Source organism: Clupea harengus, chromosome 10, assembly GCF_900700415.2.
Source record: "Clupea harengus chromosome 10, Ch_v2.0.2, whole genome shotgun sequence".
NCBI lineage: Eukaryota > Metazoa > Chordata > Actinopteri > Clupeiformes > Clupeidae > Clupea > Clupea harengus.
The window spans coordinates 8499702-8527111 of NC_045161.1; the positions used below are offsets into that span (position 1 = coordinate 8499702).

At 46.7% G+C, this 27410-nt stretch overlaps 1 protein-coding gene across 1 annotated transcript in view; it reads right to left on the minus strand.

The window, feature by feature from the left end:
* Nucleotides 1-2261: 2261 nt before the first annotated feature.
* The window catches only part of LOC105910849 (importin-13-like), a 40596-nt gene continuing 15447 nt past the window's right edge, over nt 2262-27410 (minus strand). The window contains exons 4-21 of the mRNA XM_031575234.2: nt 20461-20601; nt 19305-19446; nt 16369-16535; nt 15751-15871; nt 15354-15501; nt 13576-13757; nt 13164-13190; nt 12788-12922; nt 9679-9828; nt 9341-9421; nt 8492-8629; nt 7733-7829; nt 6272-6324; nt 4351-4417; nt 4121-4179; nt 3847-3936; nt 3361-3542; nt 2262-2389 (exon numbers count right to left, since the gene is read on the minus strand). Of these exons, the coding sequence (XP_031431094.1) occupies nt 2293-2389; nt 3361-3542; nt 3847-3936; nt 4121-4179; nt 4351-4417; nt 6272-6324; nt 7733-7829; nt 8492-8629; nt 9341-9421; nt 9679-9828; nt 12788-12922; nt 13164-13190; nt 13576-13757; nt 15354-15501; nt 15751-15871; nt 16369-16535; nt 19305-19446; nt 20461-20601 (2077 nt within the window). The 3' untranslated portion in view covers nt 2262-2292. The remainder of the gene's footprint in view (nt 2390-3360; nt 3543-3846; nt 3937-4120; nt 4180-4350; nt 4418-6271; nt 6325-7732; nt 7830-8491; nt 8630-9340; nt 9422-9678; nt 9829-12787; nt 12923-13163; nt 13191-13575; nt 13758-15353; nt 15502-15750; nt 15872-16368; nt 16536-19304; nt 19447-20460; nt 20602-27410) is intronic.

Consider the following 27410-nt stretch of genomic DNA (forward strand, 5'->3'; position numbering starts at 1 on the left):
TGAAGTCCACCATTTTGTCTCGGTTGTGTTGCATTAAACCAAGATGGCCATTTCATATTTAAATTACTAATCACTTAATCGCTCACGTCTTCTTCTACACGTTCATCTTCACACCGCAGAAAGTATGATGGGTTACATTAATCATTTTTGTTGGGATAACTGAAAAGGGAATGATTTTGCAGGTAGGACCGGTAGATGGCTAATCAACAGCCAGTGTGATTGTGGAACTAAAGAAATTGAGTGTTATGTGTAATATTTTGAAAGTATTATCAGTTTAAAACAAGGTTATTGCCAAATTAAATTCCCCAGTGTATTTAATGGCTAAACGCGTCTGGTATTCCCTTTAATTTAAGCGTCATCTCTAAATCAACACCAGGAAAGAATCCATTCACAAAAAGACAAACACTAAAGTTGGTTATTGTCTTCTTTGATATATTTAATAAATTAAAACAAGGTACAAAAAATGAATGTACAGATCAACCAATCGCCGCCCCCCCATCTCTTAATTGTCTTTCCATTCATCACTGATTGATGCAAGTGGCATAACCTTACCGTTCGCATCAACACAGTACCAGAACTTCCTCATCGTACTGAAGCATTGCACACCCTCCCGTTTGCCACCCCCTACCCCAACTACCACCCGAAAAGAACACACACATGCTACATGTCTGCAGGCACCGGCTGGGCATGGACTGGCATAGACAGTGGTCAACACTCTGGGCATGCGGTGTATATGTGTGTGCGTGTGTGCGGAGAAGGAAGAGGGCAGGTTAGGACTTAGCCAACATGGAGGTACAAGGAGGTGCCATTAGGATTGCTGTTAGATTCTTGTGTTTTTTTGCCATAAAAGGAAAACCATCTGTAGTTTCCAAAACAATAAGTGCACTGAAGAGTCAAACTACAAGTGAAACGCGTATTCTTCACGCACGCCACATGACACACGTATGTCAACTAGCATGGCTAAACACGATCGTCAAGGCTGCGTGCTCTACGGTGCTGTATAGCGGGGGTTCACTTTGAGAGTCGCTCCAAGTAGGCCCACTGTTGGTCATCGAAACATCCACTGACCAGTAGGTAACCAGGGCCTGCTCTCTCACATTAGTCACGTTACAACCAGGAGGTCCAGAGAGGAAGCGAAACAGTCCCCTCTCATCCCCGGACCCATTGCCGTTTTCTCGGGAGTCCATCTCATCCCTTCAAGCTGGGAGGGCATTCAAGTCCGTCCACATTCGCTGTGTGGACCAGCGGTAAGCAGACATTCTTCTCCTGTCTCGTCAGTTTCTCTCAATTATCATTGGGCCTACCAGTCCCCATATATGCTAAAGATTTATATATATATATAAAAAAAATTGCAACAATAAAAAAACCCTAAATCACATGACAAAAGTTCACAACAATTTGGCAGAATAAGGGCATAAGAGGGTGACAGCTTGGAACTGTTAGATATTTATATGTATATAGATAATAGGTATCAATGAATAAAGCCACAGGAGTTTTCAGTCTTCATTGGTCCCTCTGTCTGTTAGCAGCAGTGGCAGCAGGACTATCGCACCCTGTATTAATAATATAGATTTATATGATATATATGTTGGTGTATGTGTACATACATAATATAGCTCTTTTCATTTATCTATAAAAAAAGAAGTCAATCTAACACTATTTCTTTGTTCATACGGATGCAAAAGTCACAAGGAAACAGCCTAGGAGCCACGGAAGATCGAAAAACGAGTAAAAAGAAGGGATGAAATTTTACAGTGTGCATGCTGCAGGAGAGGTGGAGGCAAGGATAGAAAGAAGGGAAATAGACAGACAGATGGAGAGGTGAAATGAATATAGAGGTAGAGATAAATGAATGGTGTAAGGACATGACAGCCTTAGAAAGTGATTGCGAAAGCAAGAGAGGACAGCTGAATGAGAGACAGAGAGAGAAACAGAGGGGGAGAAAGATGCATGTGGAAAGCATGGCCTCTCCTGGTCAGACTGACTGCACAATCTCAGTTAGTCTTTGCCTCGTCTTAGGCTACACTGGGGTGGAGGACTACATCATGTCTGCGCTGTAGAGCTGTGGTGTGTGTGTGTACGTGTGTGTGTGTGTGTGTGTGTGTGTGTGTGTGTGTGTGTGTGTGTGTGTGTGTGTGTGTTGGGGGGCTTTTCCGTGAAGTCCACAGGGCCTGGGGAGGCTCCAGTGCTTGACCTCCTGGTGCTGGAGGGGCCTGGCTGGGTTGCTTTGGGACTGTGAAGCTGGAGCAGGGGCAGGAGCTGGAGCTGGAGCTGGAGCTGGTCGATGGTCAGTCAGTAGTCGGCAGCGTACTCTGTGCCGTGGAGGCCTCGACACACAAGGGTAAACTCCTTCACAACGTCCTTCACTCTTCTCTTGTTTACACGCTCCCTAAAATGAAAAGAAGAAAAAAATACATTTTCATAAATAACAGTCATTTCTTTAACATTAAATCTTCATGTGGGGCATAACACTGATAACAAAGCTTTCAAATATACAGTGATTGTAAGGAATATTAAGGAACAGCGAAGGTATTTGGTTATGATTCTGATTAAGGTTGTTAGGAACGGACTGTCATGTTCTATCTTCTGTATGTTCTGTCCTGTGTGTGTGTGTGTGTGTGTCTGTGTCTGTGTGTGTGTGTGTGTGTGTATATATACACACACACAGTTCAACATGCACAAGGCGCATTACAGCACAGGGATGTCATTGGGTAGGTACAGAGTGGAATGGCAGAGAGGAGGCAGATGGTAACTAGCTTTGTTCCCGAGCAAGAAGAGGAAACTAGATGAACAGCAGCGGCTTCTCAAACAAAGCAAGGACAATGGATGAACTCGTATGGTGTTGAAATGAGAAAGATCAGCTGGAGAAAACTTTGCGCTAACCACATTACATTTATTGTTGGAGCCACATATGATGCCCATATGATTGGAGATTACTGGCGGATGTTGGTAGACAACTTCATGTATTTCTGTGACAAGTCAATGAGGTTGGCAAGCACACACAAGAAAACCCCAGCTTTGTTGTTGTTGTATCCTGTTGCTCAGGTTCTATGGTTGGGTAGTCATGTGGCTGTGTTTGCGACTGTGACTGCGCATATTGTACTGTGAAGGAAGGCCTTTACGGATGCCGGGTACAACATGTAGCGGCGCGTGTTGTGGCTGTCACCAGCGGCTGCTGTTGTATCCTGCTGCTCAGGATCTACGGTTGGGCAGTTCTTATATTGGTTTCGGTAAGTTTGTTGGGTATGAGTACTTGCATGCGACAGTGAGAGGGGATTGGCCGCTGTGGGAGGTCCCCAACCATAGCACAAAGAATTTAACATCTTTTTCCTGGTGTATAACTAAAAGGACCATCCCTACCTAAGGACCTGCTGGCTGAAGGTGTCCTTCTGCTCGGGGGAGACTCGTGAGGAGGGGAAGCCGGGCGACTGCAGCGCCTCCTTCAGCCACACGGTGAGCAGGCCGAAGCAGTTCTTGTTGAGAGAGAACAGCACCTCCGCAAACTGGTCCATCAGACTCCGCGAGGACTGTCCACCAATGGCCTGCAGCAGAGAGGGGATGCATTAGGGGATAATGTGGAGGTGGAAACACAGTATGGATGAGATGAATCAGTAGGTGGCCAAGTTAAGTGTTCCAACTAAAGAATTGGTGCATGGATATTTGATGGAATTAGGCATTTGGTTAACTTTTTTGTTTTGTCAGGTGATTGTCTAATGTGTGTTTTTTTTGTTTTGATTTGTTTTATCTGTACATTTGTTTGATGGGTCTGTTTGTTTTGTCTGCAGAGTCTTGTGCCTCTGGGCATTGTGAGTGAGAAGGGCAAAGGTTAAAAGGTGAGCTCCTGACCTCCAGCACGGCCTGTAGGAGGAGTTTCCCATCCTGCTGGACCACCTGACCCACAGGAGGGATGTCTGCACAGTGAGGCAGCAGCTCCGTCTGCCGATAGACAACACAATGAATTATCAGATGGTTATAATGACATTTAAACATTTCCTAACCTGAGCAACAAACTTGGACGTGTATTCAGAGTAATAAGACACCTTTATCCAATAAATTATAAAAGACCTTGATCTTAGCTACGTAGGTATAGGTTGCCAAAGCCACAAATCGCTTCACTTACAAAGAAGAGACAAGTCGACTTGACTGTTGGAGCCTCTGGGAATTTAAGTGAGAGCACTCCTGTAAACAAGAAGAGACATGTCATACTAGTACACAGTACAACACTGGCATTATACCACCCAAATGAATCCAGCTTCACTCTCTCTGATGCACACACATGGACACACACACATGGACACACACATTCAAACGTAATAGTCTCCGCTGGACCTGTAAGAACCTGCTACTCACCACAGTGGAAGACCGCTTTCACGTCAAGATTCTCAGACAAGTACAAATCGGGTTTCCGTTTGAGAGCCTATGAAGCAGACAGAACCATTGAACAGGAAGATCACCCTCCAATCCCCTGCCCTCGGAACCTTCTTCCCCACCCCACCATTTCCTGTTAAACATCTTCCTCTCTCTCTACCCTTTGACCCCCCGCCCACCACCCTCCTTTCCTGCCTCCCACTAACCTTTTCACCAAAACCAACACAAACACATACACAAACTCATCCAATGCAACAAACTCATCAGATATGTAAGAAATAAACTGCGAGGAGAGAAATCAAACTTTGAAATATAACTGAGGTCAAACTAAAGGCATGATGGTTTTGGACTTTGTCTTTTTTATTGTTTTTATTTCTTTAACACCTTTCCCCCGCTCCCGTTTCATCTTTAAACTCCCAGTCACTTATGTCTTTTGCTCAGTTGAAATATGCAACAGAAATCTGTAACATGTACGGATAAAGACAACTAATGCAGTAAGGAACTGATAGAGAGGATGAGAGGAGAGAGAGGAAGGGGCGAAGAAGTTCAGAGTTGTCCAAAGGCACAAATCAAAGAAAGAGGTAATGGAAACCCAGGACGTTGAACTTAAAAGTCAAACAGAGGGCTCCAATTCGTTAAGAATTAATTAATGAATCAAGTTATTAATTAATTTTGGGTTTGGAGGGCTGGAATGACATGTAGAAGTGGGGGCTCAGGGATTCTAACGAAGGAGTCATCACTGCTTCACTTCACAACTCGTTCCAACTCTTACCCTTACAGTCTATTCCTTGAAGACAGCACCGTCAGCAATCACTGAATGACTGATTTCTCTGACTGATCTGTGAATTGATGCTGGCTGTGCTCTCCTTCATGGGGACACAAAGAACAAACGTACATAACAATCTTCATCTCCAGTCTTTGGGGACCAAAGGAAGAGGTTTTAAACTTCTGCTCAGAATCTCATCAGCCGGTGACTCATCAGCCATCTCATCAGACGGCAAAATCTGATTTGAAATGCCAGAGCCATTACCACAATCCACTGTGTCCTGTTTGGCAACCTGGATCCTAACTTGTTAAGACACGCTTCTGACTGATGGGAAAGTCACAAATATTGCCCCAATTTGCCAACAGCAGTGCGTGTGCGTGATTTTAATAATGTTGAACTCTGAACCTTTGGAGAACCACCAGGGTGGAGCTCCCATGTTCCTTCCTCACCGGTTCTATGTTCCTTCTTCACCGGTTCTTAGTGCGTCTGGAACATCGCTTACTACTACCAAGCGCTTAAATAGGACCAAAGAAGGGACCAAAAGTGCCCGAGTTTATGCAACAGTCCAGGCATGCTTTGATACATCTATTAATGTAAACATTAGAGTTGTACTTGACACTAAGAACACAGCGCCGCCCACACACCATGCCCAGTGTTTACTCCGCCACTACTCTGAATATCTATCCCGAACACCGTCTGGTTGGCACAGCCAGACCAGCTACTTGGCCCCAATCCTGGTGCTCACAGATTGCCTGGCTCTGCCTACCCTCCTGCATGTGGTTCTGGGCATCCGAGGGTGCCAGCACGTGCCACTTGAAAATGCACGTGTGCGGAGCCGGTGGTGGAGCTGCCGGTTAGAACCCTGAGTATTGGAGGAGAGGAGAGATACTCCCATCTGTCCTTCAATATCAACCCCCCCCTTCTGTCTATTCCATTGTCCAGTTACGATGGGGGTCTCCAGGACCCGTCAAACAGGACGGAAAAAAGGAGACAGTGTGAACGAGTGAAAGAAAGAGAGAGAGAGAGAGACAGAGACAGAGAGAGGGAGAAAGAGAGAAAAGAGTGAGATAGGAAGGAGGCAGAGAGGTAGAGAGGAGAGAAACCCAAAGTGAATGAAATAAGAAACCAAAAACACACCTGAGCTTGGAGTTGCATAAATGAATCAACAATATCAGGATGATCCCTGGGCCCTAAAATATAATAAAGATGAAACTTAAGAAATAATAATAATAAGAATAATAATAAGAAGAATTTACACAAACAGCAACAGAACAGATCCAACAGTCATGTGAAAAAAAAAAAGTCAACCGAAACAATATCACTGAAATAATTGCCACACGTGAGAAAAGGATTCTGGGAAAAAACAGTAGGTGGGGTGGGGGTGGGGGGGCATGAGAAGCATTTTGGAAGCAGTCTTGGAAGAAACTCAAACAGAAAGAGACAAAAAGACATGAGTCAGTTTGGAGGAAGAAGAACGTAAAAAGAAGTAACAAGAGAAAAGAAAGAAACCTAAATAAAAAACCAAAGTGGGTTTGGAGTGGGAACCCAGGAGGCACCTGTTACTGTGACGTTAAATTTGCAGTTTTTTTCCACATTGTTCTTTTGACTTATTTTAGTTTTCTTTTGCACTTCAATTTTTTTATTCTCATCAACATATTCAAATCAAACCTTGGCCCCACAACTCCCGGTCCATCCCGCCTCAGCCAACCCCAGACTAGCAAGTGCTCGGTTCCCACGGCAACCCCTCGGAAGCAGGCTGCTGATTGGCCCCCAGTTTTGACCCCACCCCTAGCTGCTCCCACACTCCAAATGGGACCCTGTTCACCCCTCGTCTGAGAGATGCATCACTGATAGTCACAAAAAAAAACGAACAAACAAAAAAAGCACAAACAGTAACGTAAAGTCATAACAGCAGCGTGTACTTTCTTCTGCAAATGCATCGCGCTGGCGGAGAGACCTGCTCGGAGAAGAGAGGGTTACATAGCCAAGAGTGATGAGTCATGCCACCATCAAACAAGTCTCTTTCGCAAATTTGGAGAGGCAACGTAAAAAAGCGCAGGAGGAAGAGGAGGACAGGGAGGAAGAAGCGAAAAAAGCAACAAAAAAAGCGAGGAGTACAGAAGCAGCGAGTGATGGCTGGGTAGAGCGTCACAACAGAACAACGTGCAAAGGTGCATGTGTGTATATACGTAAGTGTGTGTGTGGTGTGTATATACGCAAGTGTGTGGTGTGTGTGTGCGTGTATATATATATATATATATACACACACACACACTAGAGTGTGTGTGTGTGTGTGTGTGTGTGTGTGAGTTTCCGAGGAAATTCCAGGTGCTTTGTGGCCGTGTAGTTGGTGTCTGAGTCTAAAACTGAGTGTGCAGGTTGAGCTGAGAATGGAGAGTGCGGTGGTGTCCACACACACACAAACGCACAAACACAAACGCACAAACACACATACATACACACACACACACACACACACAAACACACACACACACAAACAAACACCGACACTGAAGTGTTTCAGTGTTTGGGTGTGTGTGAGGAGGAAGGACTGACTCGTCACATTCCACCGATCCCCCCAGGCCCGGACAGGCGTACCTTGCTGGAAGATGGACAGGGTGACTGAGGTGACCAGCTCGAACAGCGCTTTGATTGGGGGGAAGTGGGCTGTCTCGCTGGCAAATATGTGCACCATCTGGTGGGAACAGACATTCAATTACTCCAAGTCACTGAACTTACACAACACTGGGACATATTGCCCACGTCTTCATGGAAGAGCACAGACAGCTAATTGGAACTATTATCCCAGTAGTAGTTGTGTATGAATGCTTAACGTGGTAATGCAGTGCGTGTGTGTGTATTTGAGTGTGTCTATTTGAGTGTGTGTGTGTGTATTTGAGTGTGGGTTTGTGTGTGTGTGTATTTGAGTGTGTGTGTATTTGAGTGTGCGTGTATTTGAGTGTGTGTGTGTGTGTGTATTTGAGTGTGTGTGTGTGTGTGTGTGTGTGCGTACCTGTCGGGTCAAGTCAAGTGCTGAGTACTGTGTGTGTGTGTGTGTGTGTGTGTGTGTGTGTGTGTATTTGAGTGTGTGTGTGTGTGTATTTGAGTGTGGGTTTGTGTGTGTGTGTATTTGAGTGTGTGTGTGTGTGTGCGTACCTGTCGGGTCAAGCTAAGTGCTGTGTGTGTGTGTGTGTGTATTTGAGTGTGTGTGTATTTGAGTGTGTGTGTGTATTTGAGTGTGTGTGTGTGTGTGCGTACCTGTCGGGTCAAGTCAAGTGCTGAGTACTGTGTGTGTGTGTGTGTGTGTGTGTGTGTGTGTGTGTGTATTTGAGTGTGTGTGTGTGTGTGCGTGCGTACCTGTCGGGTCAAGTCGAGTGCTGATGCTTGGGGAATGGTGCTGTACATCTGTCCCAGCATCTCACTCAGCTGAGACACCATGGGAGCAAAGTCATGCAGGAGAGTCTTCACAGACTTCTCAAAGATGGCACACACAGCCTGACCAGAGAGAGAGAGAGAGAGAGAATGAGAGAGAGACGTTCACCACACCGTTGTCATACTTTCTAACACAGTTACATCATTATAACACAACACAAAAGAGAGAGAAAAATAAGGAGTGAGGGAGTAATGAGGGAGGAAGAGAAACAGGTGTAGAAACTGAGAGAAAAAGACAAAGAGAGGCAAAAGGAGAGAAAGACAAAGAGAGTGAGAGAAATGCCGAGTGAGAGAGAGAGATTGAGAGAAATGCAAAGAGAGTGAGCGAAAGGCAATGAGAGAGTGAGAAAGGCAGAGAGTGAGAGAAAGGCAGAGAGTGAGAGAGAGAGAGAGTGAGAGAAAGGCAGAGAGAGTGAGAGAAAGGCAGAGAGAGTGAGAGAAAGGCAAAGAGAGAGAGAAAGACAGAGAGAGAGAAAGGCAGAGAGTGAGAGAAAGGCAGAGAGAGTGAAAGAAAGGCAGAGAGTGAGAGAGAGAGTGAGAGAGAGAGAGTGAGAGAAAGACACAAAGTGAGAGAAAGGCAGAGAGAGTGAGACAAAGGCAGAGAGAGAGAGAGTGAGAGAAAGACAGAGAGTGAGAGAAAGGCAGAGTGAGTGAGAGAAAGACAGAGTGAGTGAGAGAAAGACAGAGTGAGAGAAAGGCAGAGAGAGTGAGAGAAAGGCAGAGTGAGTGAGTGGCCGCTGTGCTTCCGAGAGCTCTGTTAGATGTGGGCCTCACCTCTACCACCTGGGAGTCGTTGAGCCACTGGCTGAGGACGGTCTGAATCAGAGCAAACACCTGCTGGAGCACCACCACCACCTACAAAACACAGGTCTACATCAGCTGGGTGGGGGTGTGGGAGATATGAAGCAGACTGTGACAACATTTGCAGACCGCACAGGGGCCGTAGATGCCCTCATCTCTCTTGCCTGCTGCCTGTTCAATTTGTAATTCTGGGTTCCACGATGATTCGATTATACTGCTATTTATCACAGTAGATATTTACCACTCCGTATAATCTCAGCTAAGCATTAGCGTCAGGCGATATGTTAACGTTAGACTCTAAAGCCACTCACGGGGTTGGGGCCTGGCGGCGGCGGTGTCGTTTTGACGGGCGGCTGTCTGTCTCCTGACTCGTCGTCCTGCTTGGTGATGTCCAGCGTGGTGAAGAGGTTGGAGAGCAGGCCCAGGATATGGATGATGGCCAGCTTGTTGGAGGGGTTCGGCTACGGGGCAGAAACAAAGAGAAGGGGCTTTAGACACCAACTTATTAGGTTGCTTTTGTAAAAACGAATATGACAGAAGGGTGTGAAAAACAGACACTTTAAGAGAGTGATTCAAGAGAGCGGAAGAATAGAAAGAGATGGTGAAGTGAAGTCCTGTGTTTGGGGCGGAGTGTGAAGGCGAGGGAAAGGGGCTGGCTGTGCATTAGCGCTCTCCTCCCTGGGGGGGCGGCGGTAATTAGGTGCTCATTAACGCGCAGCACGGTCTAATTACTCGTCTCCCTGACGACGGCACAGCGGTGCTCTTCCCTCCACCTAATGAAGCCCTCCGCTGCAGCTCTGACCCTGTGCCCACGCCCATACACACCTTACATAGTGTGACCCTGTGCCCACGCCCATACACACCTTACATAGTGTGACCCTGTGCCCACGCCCATACACACCTTACATAGTGTGACCCTGTGCCCACGCCCATACACACCTTACATAGTGTGACCCTGTGCCCACGCCCATACACACCTTACATAGTGTGACCCTGTGCCCACGCCCATACACACCTTACATAGTGTGACCCTGTGCCCACGCCCATACACACCTTACATAGTGTGACCCTGTGCCCACGCCCATACACACCTTACATAGTGTGACCCTGTGCCCACGCCCATACACACCTTACATAGTGTGACCCTGTGCCCACGCCCATACACACCTTACATAGTGTGACCGCGTGCCCACGCCCATACACACCTTACATAGTGTGACCCTGTGCCCACGCCCATACACACCTTACATAGTGTGACCCTGTGCCCACGCCCATACACACCTTACATAGTGTGACCGCGTGCACACACCCTCTCTCTCTCGCTCTCCTCTCTCTCATATATAAATATAAAATTAGATATCTATATCCATCTATATATATTTATATACACACATACATATATATCAGACCAACACACTTCACTACATGAATTATGACATTTCTATACCGCCCAGAACAACCTCATCAACACATCATCACTATTTTGTTTCAGTGTGTTTACCCAAGATGCCTCATTACATGGTTTTCATGGCAACAAATAACCATGACAAATGATGCCCAGTACCAACAGTAGCAATAAGAACTCAAGTCTTAATGGCAAGAAGCACTCTCTCAAAGTCAAACAGCTGGGAAAAACAGAACACCGTTCAGAGACAGAGACAGAGACAGAGAGACAGAGACGACAGAGACGACAGAGACAGAGAGAGAAAAGAAAATCAGCAGGTGTAGTAACAGAGAAGGGTGAGAACCAGAAGTGTTGTGTTAGCGCCAGCGGCCTCCACTAGGGGTCACTGTTTCCATTGGTACAAAAGACGAGAGCGTGGCAGGCTGCTTAGTGAGTCTGATGTCATGATGCTTTTGTCTGAGGGCCAGACAGGAGCGATGTGGATGAGAAAAACAAACACACCAGCGCAGGGCTATCAGGAGCGATTAAAGCCCTTCATCTACACAGACACCTTCTTGTTAGTGAATCATACACCACCCTCTATCAAAAATGCAAAAAGAAGAAGAAAAAAAAAAAAGACATTTGTGATGAATAAAAGGCATAAAAGTGAAGAAAAAAAGGGAATAGCATCATCAGTTGGGGCTGATATTTATAGCATCCGTCTCTTGTGGCCCATCTTGAGACAGATGCTCTCTGCCATTAGTCAGGCTTTCAGAGTGGACTTGAGTGGACGGAAGGTCTGCTTTATAAGGCTGTGTGTTCTGCAGCCTGTGGCACAGGCTTTCCGGTGCCCAGTGCAATGCCAATCTGGCCCTGCTGAGAAATGTCCAACTGCAGCGCTGCCCTGTGGATCCGAGGGTCTGTCGGCCTGGAGGAGGGCCAAGGAGGAGGCAGGGAGGTGGAGCTGCGCTCCTGTTGGTTTCTGCCCATGAGGAGAACGGGCCAGGCAACACATACACTGATGACATACACACGTAACGTAGACTTTAAACAAGCAGTATGCAACATTTTGCCACTATTTGAGCTATGCTTTTATAGACAACTAGTCTTGCTGCCATTTGCAATCAAATTCACTTTCATGGTGTATTGCCATGTGAAGGACATGCAAACACACCAGTTGTTCTCAATAGCCATCCAGTCTATGGATAATGTAGTTCTGTGGTCTGGGACGGAGCACCCCAAGGAACGTAAGAGAAGCCTTCACAGCATGACACTGCCAAATCTGACTACATCGCCAAAAGAAACCAGTTCATATTTGCAAGGTTTCTGCATGGCTTTTAGATAGTTAGTCAGCTCGCTAGTCTTAGACCAAAACTCCTTACTGTTGCTTAAAGCCTCTGCTGGATAAATGTACAGAAGTATTGTACAAACTGAAACCTCCAGGAGATGGATGATCTCTGTGAATTAGACATGTCTCAGTTGGTGGCCTCAGGCGATTGAAATAACTTCAGCTGCAATGTTTTGATGCCGGGTTAGTTCGTCATCTAAATGTAAACGAAGCTGTCAAGGATGCGAGTAATTCAAGGCTCCTGACTTGGAAGAGATTTCAATAATAAGTGTGACGAACATGATATGCTGAGGAAAATTAGATTGTGCGTGCGTGTGTGTGTGTGTGTGTGCGTGCGTGCGCCTGTGCCTGCATGTGTGTGTGTGTGTGTGTGTGTGTGTGTGTGTCGAAAGGTCCTGCCCTCATCCATACAGCCATGGGAAATAACCAGCAGGAACAGATGCTTGATTTTCCAGCTACTATTTATAGCCCTGTGATATCAGCTTCCGCAGTGACAGCTAGCCAGGCACGAGCCCTTCTTGGCCAGACGAGTGGCACGAGGCGGGCGGTCGGGGGGAGACAGAGAGAGACAGGCATGGGTGGGGGGTGGGGGGTGGAGACAGAGAGAGACAGGCATGCGTGGGGGGTGGAGCGAGCGTTTGGGGGGTTAAGAGTGACATCATCAGGGTGGGGTGGTTGCGGGCCTTACCGTCTCGTCGGCCAGTTTTTCCAGCTGCTGGATGTAGGGCGTGATGAGGGAGTGCAGGTTGCTCAGGATCTCCCCCACCGGGAGCGCAGACAGCAGGAAGCCAAGAGCCTGCATCAGCCACATACACTGACTCGTCTGCAGAGAGAGAGAGAGAGAGAGAGAGAGAGAGAGAGAGAGAGAGAGAGAGCGAGCGAGCGAGAGAGAATGGAGAGAGTGTAATGGAGGTGTGGGGTGGGTAAGTTGGTGGGTAGGTTGAAGAAAATCGAAATTTATGATTAAGGAATGACCCTCTGGAAGATTTTGCTGAAAATCAATCGCATCTTTTCCATAGATATTACATAAACTTGCCCAAGGCTAGTGTGGACTGTGAACTAACCTTGTGGATCTGTTTAATAAGCACTTCCTGTGGACAGGGCAGGGCATTCAGGACATGGAGAGAGAGAGGGAGAGAGAGAGGGAGAGAGAAACATTCAGGACGGTTCAGCATTAATACATTTAAAAGTCTGACAAACCAATACAAAAAAAAAAGAGTCTAATTTGTATCCGTCACCCAAAGGTTTATAGTGTCTCAATGTCATTCATGTTATCTGTACTTGTCAATGTCGAGCTTTAAACCCCGGAGCGTGTTGCTATCAGTCCAGTGTTCTGACACTGCTGTGACTCACACACATCCCCAACTGCAACAGTGCTGGGCTTCAATAAGACATAAAATGACAAGAAGCTGTGATTGGTCAGCGGACGCCTGCTGGAGGCGTGACTTGGGTGGGGTGGTAAGGGAGGGCGCGTACCTGTGAGACTGCCACGATGTTGGTGGCGTAGGGGGGCAGGTCGTATTTGCACTCGCGGCAGATCTTCTTGAGCGTGGACACGCTGGACACGGACAGGTCAGGGTTGCCCAGGGCCTGCAGCACCAGGGGGAGCACACTGCTCAGCATCACAGGGTGATCAGCCAGCCACTCCGCCAGGGCACCTGCAGCAGGAGAACAGGAGAGACAGGAGAGAGAGAGAGAGAGGGAGAGAGAGAGAGAGGGAGAGAGAGAGAGAGAGAGAGAGAGAGAGAGGGAGAGAGAGAGAGAGAGAGAGAGAAAGGGGGAGAGAAAGAGAGAGGGGGAGAGAAAGGGGGAGAGAAAGAGAGAGAGAGAGCACGAGGGGGAGAGAAAGGGGGAGAGAAAGAGAGAGAGAGAGAGCACGAGAGAGAGAGAAAGGGGGAGAGAAAGAGAGAGGGGGAGAGAAAGAAAGAGAGAGAGACAGAGAGAAAGAGACAGAGAGAGAAAGAGACAGAGAGAGAGAGCGCGAGAGAGAGAGAAAGGGGGAGAGAAAGAGAGAGAGAGAGAGAGAGAAAGAAACAGAGAGAGAGTGTGAAAAGGAGATCAACAAAGACAGGAGAGAGTGGGGAAAAAAAGAGAGAGTAGAAATGGGGGATGAAGTGGGTAATCAGAAAGGAGAGAACAAAGCGTGCGTGCAGGTAATTAACTGTCAAAATGTGCAGCCAAGAATGTGTCAGCCCTGTCTCCAAGACATAGATGACTTAGCTTAATGGCGGTACACAGATGTGAAATGAAACACAAACATCTGGAAACGGTGCTCAGTCACAGTGAGGCATGGAGCTTCAAACAGGTGGCTCGTACAGCGCACCCCGCACACAGAGAGAGAGGACACTAAGTGTGCAGCCCATGCAGCTCGTACCGATAGTGAACATGACTGTGATAGATGATTCAGCTCGTACCGATAGTGAACATGACTGTGATAGATGATTCAGCTCGTACCGATAGTGAACATGACTGTGATAGATGATGCAGCTCGTACCGATAGTGAACATGACTGTGATAGATGATTCAGCTCGTACCGATAGTGAACATGACTGTGATAGATGATTCAGCTCGTACCGATAGTGAACATGACTGTGATAGATGATTCAGCTCGTACCGATAGTGAACATGACTGTGATAGATGATGCAGCTCGTACCGATAGTGAACATGACTGTGATAGATGATTCAGCTCGTACCGATAGTGAACATGACTGTGATAGATGATTCAGCTCGTACCGATAGTGAACATGACTGTGATAGATGATTCAGCTCGTACCGATAGTGAACATGACTGTGATAGATGATTCAGCTCGTACCGATAGTGAACATGACTGTGATAGATGATGCAGCTAGTACCGATAGTGAACATGACTGTGATAGATGATGCAGCTCGTACCGATAGTGAACATGACTGTGATAGATGATTCAGCTCGTACCGATAGTGAACATGACTGTGATAGATGATTCAGCTCGTACCGATAGTGAACATGACTGTGATAGATGATTCAGCTCGTACCGATAGTGAACATGACTGTGATAGATGATTCAGCTCGTACCGATAGTGAACATGACTGTGATAGATGATTCAGCTCGTACCGATAGTGAACATGACTGTGATAGATGATTCAGCTCGTACCGATAGTGAACATGACTGTGATAGATGATTCAGCTCGTACCGATAGTGAACATGACTGTGATAGATGATTCAGCTCGTACCGATAGTGAACATGACTGTGATAGATGATTCAGCTCGTACCGATAGTGAACATGACTGTGTCCGCCAGCTGGACGTTGTTGATGCTGATCCGGGGGATGAGGCCAATCAGGCCTGGAATGACGTCAGAGTAATTCACGTCTATCGTCTCTGCAATAGACTGGAACCCATACAGTAGAGCCTCGGTGTGCTGCAAGATAAAAACAACAAAAGTTCTTAATCTGTTATATTACTACACAAATGATATTACTACAAAATAATTATGAGTCATATTACCACGAGTCGTATTATTACAAAATAAAAATAAATATCTATGAGTCAGTACTACTGTATGAGTAAGCTTGACATTTCTATTAAGCATCATTACCAATGTCATTATTGCTGCACGAACACATCAAAAGGTAACTGTGTCATAAAGACAGTATCATGGCCGACTGACCTGCCAGGATGTTGGCTGTTCTGGATTAGTCAGCAGCCTGCCCAGCTTATCATAAAGGTTACTGAGCAACTCGGCTCCCAGCATCTCGTACACGTACATCAGGGTGTCAGAGATATCCACCCTATCAGTCAGCCAGAGAGAGGGGGACAGCTTAGCACACGCCCGGGAGAAATACACAAATAGACAGGACAGAGAGTTCAGATGCACAGGGACAGACCCAATGTCTCCTGGGGGAGTTTGCACTTTGTCATGACAGCGTTTCTGTCCTTTCCTCTGCTGACAACTAACATTGCCAGAATAAAAAATAAAAAAAAGTTTGCTGACTACCTAACCTGTCAGTGCATTCACACAGTGCTGCATAACATTCAGCACATTTAGAATCAAACAAACAACAACTGGACACACACACACACACAAACGCACAATAGTTTAAGGATGGGCGTATAACACACACACACACACACACCAACCCATACCTGTAGAACTGGAACTGCTTTTTCTTGGATCTCCTTAGAGAATTAGGAGTTAAAACACATATACACCCCTAACAACAAACGCATACTCACTAGTACACACACACACACACACACACACACACACACACACACACACACACACCTGTAGATCCTGAACTGCTCCTTCTCATCTGAGGACCAGGAGGCGTACTCCTCGTCCGTGGGGAACTGGGCCTTGTGCAGCAACACGTCCACCAGCTGGAAGTACACAGGCCTGTACACCTGCAGATACACCGCCTGCTTCTCTGCCTCGAACGACATGATATCATCCTAAGACACACACACACACACACACACACACACACACACACACACACACACACACACACACACACACATAGTCTTTTTCAATGAGCAGAACAGTGTTTATTTGGCTTCAGTGAAGGTGGATGTATTCTAGCCCTGAGGGGACTCTTTGGCAGTGCCTGGCTTCAGGTCCACGCCTGTGCTACTCCCATGGGTGATAGCGCACCATTCCCAGCATGCATTTCAACTGTGAGATATGTCCCCGTGTATCCATCTGTGTGAACGAGCACTGGAGGCGTGTATGAAACATTGATGGTACAGTGAGTGATCGAGAGAGAGAGAGAGAAAGAAAGAAAGAGAGAGAGAGAGGAGAGATGGAGGAAAGTAGCAGAAGATGTGTGTGTGTGTGTGTATGACAGAGAGGGTGTGAGGGAGTGTGTGTGTGTGTGTGTGTGTGTGTGTGTGTGTGTGTGTGTGTGTCTGTGTCTTCCAATGAGTAAATGTGCTGCAGGGGGTTGCTAAGGGTTAAGACTAGAATCAGAAGAAAAAGATAAGATGATAGATATCTGATTTACCCTCATAATCTCACAAAAGCGCTCATAACAGACATGGGAAAGGACAAAGGAAACAGACTCAGATGGAGAGAGACAGAGAGAGAGGGAGAGAGAAAGAAAGAAAGAGAGAGAGAAAGAGAGAGAGAGAGAGAGAGAGAAAGAAGAGGGAACGAGCAAGAAAGAAATATGGCGAATGTCGTCTCTATTGTAACTGAACTGAAAGTAAGGCCCAGCATACATAAAAAGGATTGACGGCATGCAAAAGCGTGTGCAGGCATAATCAAGGACACACACACACACACACACACACACACACACAGGGTCCCAACATGAAAAGATGTACGTGGGCACAAGGGCACAGAGTCCTGGTGATTAGATGCAGGATGACAATTGACATACCCATATCCTGATTCTCCCCTACCCCCTCCTCTCGCTTGTACTACCACACACACACACACACACACGCACGCACGCACGCGCGCACACGCACACACTCCTCCGCACAGGCCGGGCTGTCAAACACACTGGACTAGAGAGCCCCGTCAGCCTCCCTACGGGTACCTGTTATCTACGCCGCTTCTTTAGCCAAGCACAAACATTAGTGTTGGACTTTAATAAAAAAAAAAACACATACACATACACATCAACTCCATCCATTTGCCACGTCACTTCCTTGTGACACCGTAACAGGGCGGGACAACAATCTGTCCCTCCTGTAAACTATAAACACTAGCCTACACTAAATAAGACTAGCTGATTTTTGTACCTTGTCCACAGTGCTTTTGCTACTTAGTCTAAATGACATTCTTAAACGCGTAAGGGATGCATAATTCATTAGAGTGTAGTACTGTATGAGTACGATGTCGAAGGACCTCAAACCAGAGAGGTCTTTTTCATTTCTCTGACAGTTTTTGACTCGCCTCTGTATCTGTGATAGACTCGAATCAGAGTTAAAGCAGTTAATGTGTAATTACTAATGGGACATCCAAATACCAAGGGGGTTGCTCGAATTGCTGCAACAATATTAATATTTCATGTACTGAAAAACAACACTGGCATTACAATGCTGAATGAAGCACTTCATTTAAAATATCGTATCTACTCTAACACCTTCACAAATCACCTTTTAAGCTGTAAAGGCTGGCCTGCAGCCTCTATAGTGCATTTTCATTTGAAATGCTCTGCCATTTTCACATCGCAAATAAACAACATGAATATGTTATATATATAAATATAAAATATAAAATACATTAAAAAAAACATCAACAATGCATTCAGAACCTATTCAGACAGACCCTTCACTCCTTTTACGTTTTGTTATGTTGCAGTCTTATGTTATGAGTGCTTCCCTTCCTCAATATACACTTAATACCCCACAATGACAAAGCAAAAACAGGATTTTTGCAAATGTATTCAAAAGGAAAACCTGAAATATCACATTGACGAAAGTTTTCGGACCATTTACTGGCCACACCTTTGGCAGCGATTACAGCCTTGAGTCTTTGGTATGAAGCTTTACACACCTGGACTCAATCAATTGAATTTACGACATCTCAATCAATCAACTCATCTCAAAGATGACCGAGAGAAATGGGAGGCACCTGAGCTAAATGTCAAGTATCATAGCAAAGGGTCTGAATACGTATGTCATTGTGATATTTCAGTTTTTCCATTTGAATACATTTGCAAAAAAATTGAAAATCCTGTTTTTTGTTTTGTCATTGTAGAGTATTGAGTGCAGATTGATGAGAGGATACAATTCATTTTAATGATTTTAGCGTAAGGCTGCACCATAACAAAATGTGGAAAAAGTGAATGATGGAATGTAAAATGTTAAAGGTGTGGCCCTTGATTCTGGCAAAAAGGTTGTTGATATCTGAGCTCAACAGCCAATCAAAATACACCCCTGCCTTCTGTGCTCCTGAGTCATTGGCTGGAGTAAGGCTCAGTGTTTCCCATTGACAGAGCCAGGACTGTGCACCAACATCAGAGGGTTTATCAAGGGCTGAATTCGATGGAACACTAAGACTATTATATATTATATATATATATATATATATATATATATATATATATATATGAATATATATATGAGAGAGAGAGATAGATAGATAGATGGGTAGATGGATAGATGGATAGATGGATAGATAGATAGATAGATACTTTATTTATCCTAAGAGAAATGTAAGTTATCAGGCAACTGAATGTTTAAGTTGAAGGAGAATGGCAGTTGGCCCACCTGTAGTGTGTACCAGAAGGTGAGGGTGAGGGAGCTGGTGGTCTCGTTGACCGGGTAGTGCCCAGGGATGCCAGTGCAGAACATGATCATGTTCACCAGTGCCAGGAACCCCTGCCAATGCTCCACCTGCTCCAACAGAGCCCTGAAGGACAGACACACACACACACAAACACACAGAGAATGAGTCAACAACAACAACAACAAAAACAACAACAACAACAACAGCACAGTCAGTGAGCATATAGCTCACAGACATTCGTATACATAGTGAGAAGAGAGATAATATAAAATGTATTCATTCTCATAAAAATGAAAATAGCTAATTATGCCAATTCCAGCTTGAATACATTTGGAGCCTGAATCAGACAATCAGGAGAGGAAATACTAAGAGGCAAGAGTTACAGTAACTTCAGGCATTGACATGATTATGAAAAATGTAATGGATCAGCAGAATGTGTGCCAAGTGCTGTGTGTGTGTGTGTGTGTGTGTGTGTGTGTGTGTGTGTGTGTGTGTCAGCTCCCTTGACATAATCAATAACTCAGAAGATGCAACATCAGCAGAACTGCTAGTGAAGAAAGGATGACAGCTGTATGGATGGCAGTTTAAAAATCTCCTCACCCACAAACACACACATACACTCAACAATCCCCCCTCCCCCTCAAACTTCCCCCTCAAACATGCTCTCACACACACACACATTTGTATGCACAGACCCATCACTGGCATTAGCGCTCACCGCGGGCCAAATTATGCAGATCGATAGTCCAATTATGCAAAGCTGTTTTTGTGATACTGTTGGTGCATGGCAATAACACCCAGGCATGATCCTGCCAGCCTGAGACAGAGCAGGCAGCAGGCCATGGAGGATACTTATGGAAAACAAGTGTTTCAGGGCTGTTCCATCCCAATACAGCTGTGTGTGTGTGTGTGTGTGTGTGTGTGTGCATGCGTGCGTTTATATTTCATGAACGTTACATCGGAATTCTTGATTTACAACTATTATGACTTCCAACTATGAAGTCCAATGAAAACAACGCTTTCCTGTGATGTGAATTGTCTCTCCCAAATACTTTCTGACTTCTGATCTCTAAGGGGAGCGATGTCATCACGCTAACATCTTAATCGGTGTGGTATGTATATGAAATGCAGGCATACCTGGAGTGGTTTTCACCAAGGGCAACAGCGATGCGGCAGATCCCATGTGACGTTTCCATGTCTCCATTTTGCACTGCTTCCCTTAACTGCTCCTGCAGCTGCAAGACCTGTGGCACCAGCTTCAGCAACGTATTCACATACCTACCACACAAACACACATTGGCCACACACACATGTACACGCACACACACACACACGCACACAGAGAGATAACTTAGTAACAATAGCATACACACAAAGACACTGTTCTAGGATGAAAACAATTACACATAAAGTACATGATAATCCTCCATCTTTGTGGTTGGAGTGCCCCAGGGCTCAGTTGCAGGCCCACCACAAAATGCCTTTCTAAAACCTTTTCACAGAAGTACTCTAATAGCTAATAGTGTGCCATTCTTCCTCCCTCCAAGCCATGCTGCCACGTATTTTGACTGATGCATTTGTAACCCACATTTTTCACACACATACACACACAAAAGGAATCTCCAGTGAGCCTGTGTGTAGTGTCGCTGCAGGTCTCCACACATACACACAAAAGCTAAGCTGCATGGGATTTATATGTCAATAAAGCAGGCACACAGGCACACATACTGCGTCCTAACTGCTATAAATATATCAAACACGGGCAAATGCACAACTCCCATATGTGTGGGTACACACTTTCTTTTTTCATTTCACCCCTCGTATGTTTTACAAGAGTTCCTTGTGCTCCCTGTCATTTATTGCTGTCTCGGTCATTCCTCGCAGCTATTTAACTCATCTTCAACCACACATACCCTCCCCTAAAACCGTCTGAGATTTCACACTGTTATGAGACTAACAGATAATTCTTCTGATCCATGGTGCAGCTCTTTGAGTTCTCAGCTTTTCTTTTGTGCTTTTGCAATCTTTACTGAGATCCTGTGTTAACATCCCCTTCCACAATCGCTCTCCGAGTTACACACCTTCTCTCTCAGCTCTCTAGGAGAGTGGCTGTAGAGTAGGGATGTAACTGTCTAAGAATACCCATTCTTCTATTCTCTTCTCTTCCAGTGAGTAATAAAAAAATTCTCTCTCCTGGCTCCCTCATGACGGTAACATAGCAGTCACCTGAGCACGCCTAGCATTCAGCTACATCAGTGAAACAACACTGCTAAATTATACATGTGCAGTAGGGGAAGGGACACAGGGTTGAATATGCTTTTTTCCCTTATGGTTTTGACACGTTCTCCACTGTTGTGTTAGCATGTGGAGCCCTTGGGTGGCAATGGCTGTGCTATTGGCTGTGAGGCGGAGACGGAGATGAGCTGATGAATTATTTATGTGGGGAGTGGGGTGAGGGATGGGGAACGTTCCCCTGCACTCTAAAAGGGTGAGCCAATCCTGCTTTTTGCCTTTCTGCTCCACTCCATCCATCCATCCATCCATCCATCCATCCCTTTTTCTCTCTCTCTCTCCCCGCACTTGCTTGGCGCTTGACCAGCCTTCCTTCAGTGTGTTGGCTGATTGAAATGCGGATTTAAATCCATTATCCTTGGTTTCAGCAATCAATCAATAGGTCATCTGATCAATTGAGAGGGAGGGGACTTCACTGAGACTGACAAAAAGCCATCTCAGTGAAGCGCACTACATATCAAGCATGCCACTTGTTCCAGCATTCCACATGGCATTACATTTTACGCTTTGCAAACAACTGCAGGTTTACAACAAAGATTCAGTTAACTGGCCAATTTAATAACTACTGATCCCTGTGATCATATCATGAAATGGCGTCATGATCTTTACCCCTTCCCAACGAGCCCCTCCATCTTGTCGAGAGGACGGGGCGCTCTCCTGTGGGTAGCGCTGATGGATGGGCAGTGTGCCTAATGGGGTGTGGGGCTCATTGATGAACCCTGGGGCCAGCGGCGCTCAGCTGGGCTCATCTCACACACCTGCAGGGGCTCGTCCATCAGCCCAGCACGAGCACCCAGCGAGGGGCCGAGCAGCTCTTGATGAACGGCCGGCAGCTATGCTACCTGCGGTGCTGAGCGTGTTTACCCAAAGAGGGGTGGCACCTGTTACTGAATCCTCAGAGGTGAAGCCTTTCATATCTAGAGCCTAGAGAGTGTACACTAGAGAGTACACAAACAGGTGGCAGCTCTGGTATTGGTAAAAAAAAATTTGAATAAAATAGTAATAATAATAATAGTTTTGCGTGTGCATGCATGCGTGCTGTGTGTCTGTGTGTAATCTGCCACGTTGCAAACAGCGACCAGCTACTGGAGTTGAAGGAGCCCAGGCACTGTTGTGCTGTGTGTTTGTGCTGTGCTGAGTGTGAGAAACAGCTCAATCCTGTGTACTATGTGTTTGTGCTGTGCTGAGTGTGAGAAACAGCTCAATCCTGTGTACTATGTGTTTGTGCTGTGCTGAGTGTGAGAAACAGCTCAATCCTGTTGTGCTGTCGCAGAGCCCGACCTGACCTGCATCCTCCGGGCAGCTCATTAAAATAAATGAGCTGGGTGAGTGTTGCCATTCCTCAGAACTGTCTGGTCAAGCTGACAGCAGCTCTGTGTGCGTGTGTGCGTGCATGTGTGTGTACTGCATCAGGTTATAAGGCATCTGCTGTATTTTCTTTTCGAGGAGCAGTCATTGTGGAACAGTTGTGAGCCTGTGCAACACTAGACGCACTATTAATGTCTGTTTAAGTGCATGAGTGTTTGGTCAGCAGCATCAAGGCATCTGAAAGAAATGTACGTGTATATGCATGTATGCTTGAGAGTTTGTGCGTGTGTGTGTGTCTGTGCGCGTGTCTGTGCGTGTGTGTGTGTGTCTGTCTGTCTGTCTGTGCTTGTCTGTCTGTTCGTGTGTGTGTGTGTGTCTGTGCGTGTGTCTGTGTGTGTCTGTGCGTGTGTCTGTATGTGTGTGTGTCTGTTTGTGTGTGTGTGTGTCTGTGTGTGTGTGTGTCTGTGTGTGTGTGTCTGTGTGTGTGTGTCTGTATGCGTACGTGTGTGTCTGTGTGTGTGTGTGTCTGTATGCGTGTGCGTGTGTGTGTGCGTGTGCGTGTGTGTCTGTGCGTGTGTGTGTGTGTCTGTGCGTGTGTCTGTGTGTGTGTCTGTGTGTGTGTCTGTGCGTGTGTCTGTATGTGTGTGTGTGTGTCTGTATGTGTGTGTGTGTGTCTGTGTGTGTGTGTGTGTGTCTGTGTGTGTGTCTGTATGTATGCGTACGTGTGTGTCTGTGTGTGTGTCTGTATGCGTGTGTGTGTGTCTATGCGTGTGTGTGTGTCTATGCGTACGTGTGTGTCTATGCGTACGTGTGTGTCTGTGTGTGTGTGTGTCTGTATGCGTGTGTGTGTGTGTGTGTGTCTGTATGCGTGTGTGTGTGTGTGTGTGTCTGTATGCGTGTGTGTCTGTATGCGTGTATGTGTGTGTGTGTGTGTGTGTGTCTGTATGTGTGTGTGTCTACATGCGTGTGTGTGTGTGTGTGTGTGTCTGTATGCGTGTGTGTGTGCGTGCGTCTGCCTGTTGAGCACAGTATGTTGCCTGGCCCCATTTAGTGGCAGACAGCTGGAGTAACCCCAGAGGGGGCAGAGCACACACACCAGGCAGCAGCAACGGGGCGGTGGGGTGGAGCTGGGGCTAGACACAGCCAGAGAGGAAGGCTACCGCCCGGATCCTCTAGGGAGAGCTGGGTTCCCGCCTCATCCCTCTCTCTCTCTCTCTCTCTTTCCCTCTTTTTCTTCATAGCCTCCATCTTACACAGCCTTCCTCTCTTTACCTTTCCTGTAACAGCTTCTCGCCTAGTTGTCTTCCTCTCTCTCTCTCTCTCTCTCTCTCTCCTTCCTTCTCCCTCGTTCACACCCCCTCCTTTTATCTCTCTCTCTCTCTCTCGTGAGTTGCTGCCTTCTCTCCCTCCTCTCATCTCTGCTCATCCCATCCCATCCTGTCTCTGTTCCCTGAGCACCCAAATTGAGAGCAGACTGGCTGAAACGACCTCGCCTGCACTTACATCAAAATGCCATATCCTGCATGAAGTCTCTTCCTCACACAAGCAAGCAAGCAAGCGCGCGCACACACACACACACACACACACACACACACACACACACACACACACACACACACACACACACACACACACACACACACACACACACACACACACACACACACACACACACACACACACACATCCCCCCTCCCCTTCCTCCCTGCTCCCAGCAATTACACTCAGACGCTCTGAGACAGAGAAAATGAGTTGCCTGGCAACAGGATGCAATTGGTCCAATAGTATAGTCCCTGATGACTTGACTGTAATGTGTTTAAACAGTGCTGGGGAGCGCTGTGGGAATAGGGGGGTGGGGGCTGAAGTAGACATAATGTGTGAGAGAGGGAGGGAGAGAGAGAGAGATAGCAAAGAAGACAATATAAAAGTAGAAACCCAGCATGGACAAAGAGCTGGAAGCAGAAAGGATACCAAAAGCCATGGGGAAAGAAGTAAATAGATGGGTGATGGCAGAACACAGAAGAAAAGCAAAGGTAAAAGACGAGGGGTTGGAGTGGCTTTTGCTTGCTATTCGGTGACCTCTGAGGCGAAACTGAAGGAAAACGGCACATTCAGGGCACTGAAAAATTGATGGCCCACCAGCAGTAAATACAATCCTGCTCTACTACTCTGCACTGAGAGAGGTAATACTTACACAGATATGACCGATTTATGGGTTCAGAGGACAGCGCCCCCCAGCAGGGGACAGGTCAGGCAATCTTTTTTTCAGCCATCCGTTTGGCACAGCTGACAAAGAGCTGGGTGGGACGTCCTGTATGCTTTTCTACCCTATTCTTTTCCTCTGTTGACCTTTCTTCTCCTCTCCCTTTTCTCCTTTCATTGAAGCTGAAAGCACACATACTCCAACACAAGATTGCAGGGTAGCTCTAAAGAAAGCAATCAGGAATGGATGGTTTCAACTGGGCCAGCTCTCTCACACAATCATGCACACACACACACGCGCGCACACACACACAAACACACGCACACGCACGCACGCACGCACACGTTTACACTCTGTCCACTCCACTTTGCTCAAACACTCAACCACCCAGTGTGTTGTGTCTGCGCAGCTCTGCGGTACGGAAGACAGGAGGGTGCAGTGAAGAGGAGGAGGAGGAGGAGGAGGAGGAGGAGGGAGGCGTGGGGAGGGAGGGATGGATGCTGGATAACCTTGGCCTGTCATTGGCAGACATATCATCACGCTTGGCCATCTACCAGAGAGCTTTCGCATCTAGTTTCTCCTCTCCCTGTCCGTCTCGCTGTGCACACACTCCCATGCATACAGAGTACAGACAAATACATAATGACATCAATGTCTGCAACAGATCATTATTGCAAATTCCTGCCTTCACAAACAGGACCTGTGACTGTCACAGTGTGTTGTGTGTGTGCCTGTGTTAGCAGTTAACCTGCTGTGTGCGAGTGCTCTTCATCGCCCTCTCTCTACATGGTTGACCACAGAGCCGCCATTTGCGTAACCTTCCTCCCTCCACTGGCCCTTCAGAGGAAGAGAAGGTGAGGGTGGGGAGAGGGAGGGGCTCTGGCAGTGCAGCACAGCCTAAGAGGCAGACATTAACCTTCTGCCACCGCCTCCATTACAACCACCACCACCACCGGCAGCAGCCACTGGGGACTGGCCGACCACACCACAGGCAGGATGGGCGCGTGACTTCAAAGCACAAAATGATCCACTTAAATGCCAAGTCAATGTAAATCACGCTAAAGAAGATGTACCTGCCACTGGTTAGGCTTTTATCCTGTGCCATGGCTGCCCGTTCTTACAGACCCGCAGACTACACTGTCAGAGTCGTTAGGGTTTGTCTTCATTAATTAAATTAAGACATGAATTTTTTTTGTCTGCTGGTTTCTACCTGTTCCCCACCCTGCCATCTGTTTAGTCGGAGGGAAACTGTTTGACTGCATTAACATGCTGGCACATAATAGACGCCATTAGCAGTAAATTATTTATTTATTAGTTTGTTAGAGCCAGTCATGTATGTAATGTGGCAATTTGTGTGGTATGAATAATGCGCTCCATTGTAGTCATACATGCTGGAAGAGAGGGCCACTGTAGTCAATAGGATGACTGCTGGCCGTGACTGGTGCTGTGCTTCTTTGAAGTGGCAGTGGCATCAACTCCAAAGACAATATCATTCTGGATGAGTGTGTAATGTGTGTGTGTGTGTGTGTGTGTGTGTGTGTGTGTGTGTATACACACGCATGTGTTAAAAAATCTGGTGTGTGTTCAGAGGATGCTCCCCCCCCCCCCCCCCTCCCAAACACACACACACACACACACACACAGTACTCAGAGAAGAAGGGGGAGGGGGAAATAAACTCTCCGCGTCTGTACCAACCAGAGCGTAAGACATCGCTCCCTAACACTGTCTCCATGGAAACGCCAACGATCCTTGAAATACAGCCCCACCACCCCCACCCCATCTTTCCACCCCTCCTGGCAGTCCTCTCTCTCTCTCTCCTTCTCTTCATGTATGTTTCACCTTCCATTTTGCTCTTCCGTCTCTCCATGGTGGCATGTGGTGCCTCCAGCTCTCTTTCCATCACATCCCTTCATCCCCCTCTCTCTCCATTCGTCCCTCCATCCATCCCTCTCTTCTCTCTCCTCCTCTGGCTGCCTGCATCTCTTGCCATCCCTCCTCTTCACTCATTCACCTCCACCAGCCACTAGGAATTGTGCCATGTCACGGCTGTGTGAGTGGGTGTTTAGTAACGTGTCCCCCATGCCTTGTGTGTGTGTGTGTGTGTGTGTGTGTGTGTGTGTGTGTGTGTGAGAGAGAGTGTTGAAGAGCACTCCCTCTGTTATGGTGTCATTGTTGCTCTGTGTTAACATCTGCCTTTTTCACCTTGAGATGGCAAAGACTCATCTAGGTGAATAATGTACTACGTGTAGACTGCACTGTGTGTGTGTGTGTGTGTGTGTGTGT